The sequence below is a fragment of the Suricata suricatta genome, chromosome 1 (assembly GCF_006229205.1).
Source record: "Suricata suricatta isolate VVHF042 chromosome 1, meerkat_22Aug2017_6uvM2_HiC, whole genome shotgun sequence".
Classification (NCBI taxonomy): domain Eukaryota; kingdom Metazoa; phylum Chordata; class Mammalia; order Carnivora; family Herpestidae; genus Suricata; species Suricata suricatta.
Genome location: NC_043700.1, coordinates 137,394,447 through 137,404,424, shown reverse-complemented (window position 1 = coordinate 137,404,424; position 9,978 = coordinate 137,394,447). Strand labels below are relative to the sequence as shown.

Here is a 9,978-nt window from a genome sequence, read left to right as displayed (position 1 = left end):
CGAGCTGCGCTGCCAGTGCCTGCAGACCCTGCAGGGCATTCACCTCAAGAACATCCAGAGTGTCAAGGTGACGCCGTCGGGACCCCACTGCGCCCAGACCGAAGTCATGTAAGTGACGCCCCGCGCCGCAGCCGCCCTTGTCGCCCCCGCCGCTCCCGTGCCCCCACCCGCCGCCAGGCGCGGCCTCCTGCCAACGGGCACCCTGCCTTCTCTCTGCAGAGCCACTCTCAAGAATGGGCAGGAAGCCTGTCTCAACCCCGAAGCCCCCATGGTCAAGAAAATCATCCATAAGATGCTGAGCAAGTGAGTTATGCTTTCCATTCACACGTGCGACTAGAGTCCCTAGTCACAGATACGGCCCGTGTCCCCGGAAATTTTTGCCAAGGACACCTAGGTTTAGCTGAAGGATCGAAAAATCATTATTTCACAATTAAAGTTGCTATTAAGGTCACTCCTATGCTAGTGCCCTCTCTCCCTAGGCAAATAAGTGTGGGTAAATGTGTGTTCCTAAAAGATGACTTAGATTGGCCAACGATGTTAAAATGCCTCCCACCCATTGAGGAACACCGTCTTTACCTCCATCCCCTGTGGGCTTCAGCCCTGAAAAGCGGAGCCCTTGGTTTTGGGCCACATGGGCCTCTGAAGCTTTGTCCTGAAGAGCAAGGACTTTGGCAGTGAGAGCTTCCTAAATTCAAGTCTAGGATCCCTGTGAAAATTTTCTAATCCCTTTGAGCCTCAGCAGAATGGGGTAGATAATAATTATTTCATGGGTTGTATGAGGTTTAAGTGAGGTGTTGCATGTAAAATTTTAACCCAGGGTGACAGTCGGGGAGTGCTATCGTTTAGCTCTTTCGAGTGCATAGCAGAGAGTTCAGTGCATGCCCTGCCTCTAAAGAGCAAGTTCTCCACAGTAGGGGGCGGTGGTACCCTGGGACCCACTCTGCGCGGCAGGGCTGGTCCAAGGTTTGCAGCAGAAATCCCTCCCGCCCCAGGGGCCAGTGTGAGAGGAGCAGCTTGTCCTTGGCACCCGTAACCGGAACCCTTTTCCAATCATAGGGGCAACACCAACTGACCTGGAGCCAAGTAAGAAACTTGCTGGTGGTGGTCCCTGAAAGGCCCTTCTAGGAACTGAAAATGAAGAGAGAGCAGCTGGCTACTAAGGCCTTACTGTGTTCGACTGTTACGAGTTCTCTATTTATTTATGTTTGTATTTATTTATTTTCCAAAGCTTATATTTTAATATTTTACATATTAGTATTTAAAGATCAGAATTATTTAATCAAACATAACTCCGTCCTGATTATTATTTAATTTGAAGATGATGGATTTTAAATGTCTCATTAAACCAGTATGTCCCGGCAAGGGCGGGGGGTGGGGGGGGGGGGAAGAAGGGAGTCGAAGCAGTTAGTGTGCACATATCTATTTTTGTACTTGTTTAAAAGAATGGCAGGTGTCATTTATTGAAATTATTTCACATTATGTGGTCAACATTTTTATGTTGAAGCTTCCCTTGGACATTTTATGTCTTGTGTGTAGGGCATAATGCCTTGTTTAATGTTTATTATGCAGTGTGGCTCTGTCTTGGAACAGAGATGTTAAAACTACTGTTATGTTTTTATAAATGACATGAAAATAAATGATTTGCAAAAAATAATGTGCTTAGGTTTTGTTCTTTTCTTCTTGATCCTTGGTTCCTACTGGGGGTGCAAGGTATTGCACAGTTAGACAGATTCCAGGTCACACCTAATTTTATGCCTGCTCCTGACCATTATTTTCCTTACATTTCTCTTACTTAAGGAATATTTGACATACGACCCTCCCCAACCACCTTGAGAATCCTAGTTTTACGTAAAATATTGCTGCTTTTCACACTGATTCATTATTTAAAATTGGTGCCTTGCTTTTGGATTTTTACAAAAATTGTAATAAGAGCTCTTATTAAATACTTTGGGTAAGTGGTTTTGCAAACAATTATGCAATTCCCTTTTAATGAGGCTGAGACCACAGGTGGAAAAGTGGATTCTTCTTAAGAACTTGAATAACTTGTGTTATTTAATAATAATAATGATCTATGAGATAAATCCATGCTACATGACAAAAATAACAAAGGATAGGTAGGGAAAGAAACGGCTTTAGAATATAAAAGCTGTCTTCAATTGTTTCAGAAAGTATAAAGTGAAGGAAAATTGTAATGTGGCGGGAATATATATTGCAAGTTTTAGGGTAACCACTAAAAGGGAAGGGAAAAGTTTGGATTTAAAAATCTGAAAAGTAAATAGAAGGGAATAAGAGAAAACATCTGAATAATACTAAAGAAGAATACAGAAATAAAGAAACAAAACAGCATATGAGACAGAGCAGGAGGAAGTTTCCTTATTGTCAAGACTAACAATAAAAAGCCTCTCCTCCTGAAGGTGTTTTAATTCCTCTCACCACATGAGTGTGGGCTGGGCTTTGTGAGGTGCTTCCAAAGGAAGAGATTAGGAAAAGGGAAAAGCAACCTTACGCTGCGGAATCTGGCAGATCTCACCTTAACCAAGCGATGAAGGTTATTATTACCCTTGGTGACATGTGAATATCATGTACACCCCCCACATGATATAGTAAGAAGGGCACTTCGTCTCCGTCATGTTGTTCCCCCAAACCCATAACCCCAGTATGATCATGAGAAAATCATCATAAGAATCCCAATCCAGGAACACTCTACAGAATACTTAAGACGTATTCCTCAGATCTGTCAAAGTCATGAAAATCAAGGCAATACGGAGACTCTGTCACAGACTAGCGGAGACAAAGGATACGTGATGACTAATCCGGTGCGTATTGCTGGCTTGGATCCCGGGGTAGGAGAAGGACATCAGTGGAAATTGGTGAAATATGGATAAAAGACTGGAGTTTAGCCAGCGGCAATGTGGCAGTGCTGATTTCTTAGTTTTGATAAATGTATTATAATTATAAGATATTAACATTAGGAGATACTGGCCAAAAAGTCTAAGGAATTCTCTGTACTATCTACAAAATTTTTTAATCTAAAATTATTCTCCATTGAAAGTTGATTTTTTAAAAAAAATAGGACAAATAGGATAGCAAGAGAGGAGACTTAGATCCAATTATATTAAGAATTACAGTAAGTTTAATGGAATAAGCACTCCAATTAAAAGTCAAAGGTGAGCTTTTTTTGATACAAAGACTGTATAAATAAGACCAAAGAAATCTATGCCTCTTAAAAGAGACATATTTAAATATTAGGACAGAGGTAACTTGAAATTAAAAGACCTAAGAGTGTTACATCATGCTAAAACTAACTGAAAAACACTTAGCATGGATATACTAAGTGTATTATTTGTTAATAAGCATGAATCTATTATTAATATAAATTATTAATACATTACTGGTGGCTCAGTTAGTTGAGTGTCTGACTTGATTTCAGCTCAGGTCGTGAGATCGAGCCCTGCATGGGGCTCCATGATGTACGTGGAGCCTGCTTAAGATTCTCTCCCTCTGCTCCTCTCCCCTACTCATATTCTCTCTCTCTCTCAAAAAAAAAAAAAAAAAAGAAAAGAAAGAAAGTGCATTAGGTGGGAATTAAGATATTACGACTCAAAGAAAGAATTAGACAATTCTAAATTTCATAAAGTTGATATTTATCAAAATACATTAAGAAAGAAAATAAAAGGGGCAATTGACGAAATGATTATTGTAGGTAAAGATTCTAACAGGCCTCTTCCAGCAGTTAGGAGGAAGCACTACAATAAAGACTCAGCAAGAGGACAGAAGGATAAAGCAACATGATCCCCCCAAGGTGGCTGGAGGTGGTTTACAGATGCTTCACCCAACAACTGCATAAGTCATGGATATTTTTTCAACACACAGGGAACATTCTATAAAAGAGACCATATATGGGCCATAAAGAATGTAAAAACACATTTCAAAATGTTGAAATGTTACAGAGAACATTGTCTGATCATCAAATTTTTTACGTTTGTCATGTCCTAGATGACCATGTATCCACACACACTATGCGTAATATGTTTGTTGTGGTTTATAGCTCATCTTTCAACTTCCCAAATTTCACTTCCATAATACAGGAAACATCAAAACAGGGTCATCACGCAGTTTTCATGCCTGTTACAACCAAGTATGATAAACAATGTTTGCATGAAGACATTTCCTTAATTTCTATAATTTTTTCTTGACATATCTTTTTGTAATTTTGGTATTTCTATATTTCTTTGATTCATATTGCATGTAATATAATTTAATTACTCATTACTATTTCTCAAAAGTTTTTCAAAAATCTTAATGGCAATACAAACGTTATATTGAAATCAATTTTTTTTAAAGCCTTGGGATAATGCCCAAATCTAATACATTGGATGATTTTCAGAGTCAGTTGAAATGAACTTAAATAATTATAGATGGTTAAAATCGTCAGGTTGGTCTTACCACAGGAACAGAGGGAAAGACTAGCTGTGTTGTGGAAGACGGTTTGCAGGTTAGTGTTGAAGAAGGATTTCATATATGGAGTTTCAGTTTTATCCACCATACATTTTTTTTGCAAAACTGACCACAGTCTCTTTTATCTTGCATGTGCCTAGCAGATGTCTTTCATTTTTCTTTTTTTAAGTTTATTTCTTTGTTTTGAGAGAGAGAGAGAGAGAGAGAGAGAGAGAGAGAGAGAGAGGAAGGAGCAAAGAGAGAGGGAGAGAGAAAATCCCAAGCAGGCTCTATACTGTCAGCACCGAGCCCCACATGGGGCTTGAACTCATGAACGGTGATCATGACCTGAGTTGAAATCATGAGTTGGATGCTTAACTGACTGAGCCACCCAGGCACCACAAGTAAATGTCTTTTTTTTTTTTAATATTTATTTATTTTTGAGAGACAGAGAGAGACAGATCATGAGCAGGGGAGGGTCAGAGAGGGAGGGACACACAGAATTGGAAGCAGGCTCAGGCTCTGAGCTAGCTGTCAGCACAGAGCCTGACACAAGGCTCAAACTCATCAACTGTGAGATCATGACCTGAGCCGAAGTCAGATACTCAACCGGCTGAGCCACCCAGGCCCCCAAAATGTCTTTTAATTTAATATCTACTATGCCCTCATTTTTGGGCACATATCCTGATTTTTAGGTTATACTGCAACCACCCTATGGTAGACAGCCAATAAAGGTCACAGTGTGGTCTATGCAGTAAGACCATGGAAACACCTTGACATGCCTACAGAGGCTTCTCAGTGAGATACTGTGCAAACTGGGCCCTGACCAACAAACAGGTCCTATTAGCACATGGTCTCCAGTGTCAGAGGCCTGCAACCTCCTTCTGCCTCAGTCTCTCTCCAGTTCTGCTCACAGAGTGAGCTCCTGTTGCATGAGCTGCTTGCAGTTCCCAGTAATGATCACCATGCTTCATCCCATTGCTCCGCCTCTGCTCATTTGGGCCTCTCCTGAATGTTTCCTGCCCAACAGTGTCCCCCATTTCCCTGGAAAACTCCTCATCCCAAGAGTCACGTCAATGGTCACCTCTTTCAGGAACCTCTCTGACAAGTTTTATAAACCCAGTCCTTGAGTGTTGGATCAGGTGCCCCTCCTCATTCCTGCACCCAGGGAAAGGTTTGCCAGAGTTTTTACAAGCTTTTCTAAAATCTTCTATTTGCCCATTCATTTCCCCTATTGCATGGAGAGTCGGTCTTATTCCTCTCCATTATCCCTGGCCAAATTTTATTCCCACCTTTTAAATGCTGAGTAAATGATCAATGACAATATTGAAACAAAGGGAGAAAGAAAGGAATTCAACTTGAATTGAACCACCCTCCTATTTAGAAAGGTAACTAACAATAAGTGGAATCAGTAACCAAAACCCAACTTAAAATGGCTTCATGAAAAGGAGAGGGGGCACGTGGGTGGCTCAGTCTGTTGAGCGTCGACTCTTGATTTTGGCTCAGGTCGTAATCCCAAGGTTGTGGGATCTGCCTCTAAGCTGAGCATGGAGCCTCCTTGAGCTTCTCTCTCTCTCTCTCTCTCTCTCTCTCTCTCTCTCTCTCTCACACACACACACACACACACACACACTAAATTAATTAATTTTAAAAATAAAACTAAAAAGTAAAAAAAAAAAAAAAAAAGAATGGGGCGCCTGGGTGGTTCAGTCGGTTAAGCATATGACTTTGGTTTGGGCTCAGGTCATGATCTCATGGTTCACAAGTTCAAGTAACAGCTCAGAGCTGACACAGCTGTTCTGCGGACACCTCAGAGCATGGAGCCTGCTTCAGATTCTGTGTCTCCTTCTGCCTTTCCCCTGCTTACATTATCTCTCTCTCTCTTTCAAAAATAAATAAACATTAAAAATATATTTAAAAATATATTAAAACTTTAAGAAGAAAGCTTTAATAAAAAAAAAAAAAAAGAAAAGAAGAATCAATGGGCCTCTAAAAGGAAAAGACTGTGGGTAAGATAAAGGCGCATGCTACAGTTCAAAAGTTCTCTCCAGTAATTAGTCTCGCTCCACATCAGGCTGCTTTTCTCTGTGATTGCTTCACTTCAAGCAAGCTCCCCTCAAAGCTTAAACCTTCTGTTCTAGCAGGTGTAACCCTACAGGAAGCAAGGGCTTATTTTCCAACCATTTCCTGACAAGAACTCCAGGATATTTTTCTGACTTGGCCAGGCTTAGGTCACTTGTCCACCTATGCCTGTCAGAACTTGCCTGAGTGTTAGACCCAAACTGGAAAGACTAACCAATCCTACTTTGGGTCATCAGCCCACTCTTGGGACTTTGGAACACGGTCGCCCTACCTGAACGACCCAAGCTGGAAGGAAGAAGGGATGGTTCCCAAAAGAAAACCAGGTTTCATAACCAGAAGGAGGGAGGAGCTCAAGCTGGGTAGAAACGCGTTCAGGTTCATGACATTAATGCTGGATGACCTGCTTTGGACTAAAGAAGTGGGTGAATCGAGGAATTTAATGCCACATTCAGACATTTTCATTCTTCTCCCCTCAGAGCCTGAGTTATACTACCAGGAACAGTAAACAGCAACAACATAGGGGTGGCAGTTGTGATGTCACAATTTCCTGAAGCCAGAGTGGGGACAGGAGTCCCGCACTGCCCATTCCTGTGGCTCCATCATCTCGGGAGGCAGCACCAAGTCTGGATTATAAAGGCAGATTAGATTGTGTCAATCAAACAAGATGACAGTAAATATGGCAGCTCAAAGTGGGATTTAATACCCCGTTTTATTTTGAGGGTGCGCTATTCTTTTAAGGTGGGTGATTGCATTAAAGTTTGGGCGTAGAAATCTGCCATTCAGATCATAAAATGAATAATTAGCTGGGGAAGACACCTGCAAAAACAAAGAATTGGATTGTTTATTTTTAGGCTTCAGAACACCGTTGCTTTTTAAATTTTATGAAAAATAAATACAGGGCTGTTAGGGATTAAATTATGAAAATTGATATATTAAGGCAGGAAAAAAAGCCCTTTCTTTTGTACTTTATTTTGTTAGCAACCGATGATTATCAAGCAAGTCTTAGACATAAAATTATAGATAATTTTATAAATATATGGCAGTTTCTTGAAATGCTTCATCGCTTTAGCTACTACTATACATTTTTTGATGCCCTATTCATTCACCCTGAGTATCTGCATATGCCAATACTTTGGACTGGATCTGGAAAACAGTAGGACAATATTTTTCTTTTTTCTTTTTAATTATAAGGAGAGTAAAGTCCTAGGTAGCTTCCTGTTAATGCTTAAGGCAAAATATTTCCATTCTTAAAACATGATAAAGTATGCAAACTGGGTCAGGCAGAAAACCATGATCCTTATTTCAGCAAACAAGAACTAAGTAAGATGCCCAGGTCCCTTCTGGGAAAATCTCAGTGTAGCATGTTCATCCCACTGACTGGATTTCGGAGGCATAAATCCATTGAGGGAAGTCAGGTAGATAAATGTGGATTAATTGAATTTAAGTATATCCTATTCATTGTACAAAAGAAACTACTTGCTGTTAGTGAAATAAAACAATGGTGACTTTTGAGCAGTTTGCTATTTTTAAGCTTTAGGAAAGGTGACATTGAACTATTTAACCACGAGAATAACAAACCTATTTAAACAAACCAAAACAAAAGCAAACCTGCTCTCCTGAATTACCTGTTACTTATGTTAGAAAATAAGTTTTTTTCTTAACATGTAATGATTAAAGCAGCACTGGTGGGAGCTCAGATTGTGAATTTTCTTAATGGTGAGACCTCAGCAAATTACTTAAATTCCCTGCCTGTTTGTTTCCTTGGGGAGAAAAGCTGGGGAGACAAAGCTGGTAAGTATTTTGTGGGGCAGTTGAGAAGATTAAGTGGGTTTTATATACACAAAAGATTGAGAACTTTGACTATTAGATTAAAGTGTTATTTACTACAATAGTCTATGTTGACTTAGTATCTTATAAGCACATAAACATATGTAAGTTACTAGATATACTGAAGCATAATGGAAAGATCCGCTACTGATTATACCTTGGACAAAAGTCAGAAAGTCTTAATAGCAATCTCTTCAGCTATTACAATTCTGATGCTACCTTTAATGTCCATTTAACAGGTGAGAAACTAAGGCAAAGACGGGTTAAATGTCTGATGTCCGATGCCGCTCTGTGGAGATCTGCAATCCCTCCCTACTCTGGCAGTGTGAAGCGGAGTGCTGTTCTGTTCACTATGCAGCTCTAGCATCTCCTTCCTCCTCCTGCTTCCCTTCCACACCCACCCACTGGGTAACCCCACTCTCCTCACAGACCTGCCCCTAGAATCACACCTAAGTCATCTGAAACCTACATGTAATCCAACAACAACAAAAGTCATTAACACTGAGGGTGAAAAATTAACTACTGAATGACACACTCAGAGTTCACAGCTTGAACGGTCTTACTAGAAATCAGTAAAAACTAAAATTTTAAGGACTGCAGTTATTTCTCTAGAGAGGATATCAAATCCCCGGAGGAAGGCAAGTGCACACAACAGGGAAATGAAATGAAATTTGTGACCATAAAACAAAGAGTGCGATTAGAATGGTGATCTAGCACTGAAATATTTCACAGGAACACCTCATTTTGCTGTTTAGATGAGCAAACGGTGCCACCCCCTCTAGGCATCAGCTCCTGGTCCCTCGGACCCTATTGTACTTGGGCGAAACTAGACTGTGGGCCCCATGAGCCCAACGCAGCCTTCCCTCCCCCCAACAGCTCTGACATGACCACCAGCGAATTAACTTCAAGGATTAATCCACGCCCTCTACACCAAAAAGCGGTGTTCATGGATTTATTCCAACTCTGGAAGTTCCAGAATTGCACAGAGGACGGAAGATATGTCGGGTTAAGGCACTCTGTCTTAAACACTAAATTAAACTTTTGACACCGGTCATCCCCTCATGCCTTCACCCCTTCAGGATATGACACAAAGTATGATTTGTTTGTGACTATAAAACACTAGGGACAGGCGAATATTCATATGTGTACTGTGAGATGACACATGTATTTTAACAGAGTCTAATTGTGCAGACGTAAGTAAACGAATCCAGCCAAAAGACATGTATGCACTAAGTAACCAAGTCCTGTCACCCGTCTTTTGGTGCTCTTCCCCAACCCGGATAACCAACAGTAGTTAAGAAGCCTGTTCACGTAAGTGACACAGACTCAAGCAAGGCCACGCACACCCCCTTTGGGGATCGGGGCGGAAAGGGAACGAGCCCGAGCCGCGGGACACGCGGGCGGGTCCCCTCCACCCCGGGGCGGGGCCGCGCGAGCCTTCCGGACCCGGGAACCACCTGGGGCGCCGGGAATTTCCCGCGCCGACCCGGGATAAAAGGGGTGCTCCGGCCGGGGGAGCCACAGAGGCCGCGTCGCCAGCGCCCCCGCCAGCACCCCGCCAGCTCTGCCGCTCCGCCGCCGCCCCGACCCTCCGAGCTGAGCCCCATGGCCCGCGCCGCGTCCCCCGCCGCG

General features: G+C 41.8%; 1 protein-coding gene and 2 long non-coding RNA genes across 3 annotated transcripts in view; all 3 read left to right on the top strand.

The window, feature by feature from the left end:
- The first annotated feature begins 6 nt into the window (after window positions 1–6).
- LOC115282828 lies at window positions 7–1,654 on the top strand. Its single transcript, XR_003904773.1, has 3 exons — window positions 7–108; window positions 220–303; window positions 1,057–1,654. It is a non-coding gene; the product is annotated as an uncharacterized LOC115282828 (long non-coding RNA).
- A 5,436-nt stretch (window positions 1,655–7,090) lies between these two features.
- On the top strand, window positions 7,091–8,937 carry LOC115282778. Its single transcript, XR_003904749.1, has 2 exons — window positions 7,091–7,257; window positions 8,586–8,937. It is a non-coding gene; the product is annotated as an uncharacterized LOC115282778 (long non-coding RNA).
- Window positions 8,938–9,951: 1,014 nt separating this feature from the next.
- Window positions 9,952–9,978, top strand: part of LOC115301783 (growth-regulated alpha protein-like) — a 1,760-nt gene continuing 1,733 nt past the window's right edge. The window contains exon 1 of the mRNA XM_029951763.1: window positions 9,952–9,975. Coding sequence (XP_029807623.1) covers window positions 9,952–9,975 — 24 coding nt within the window. The remainder of the gene's footprint in view (window positions 9,976–9,978) is intronic.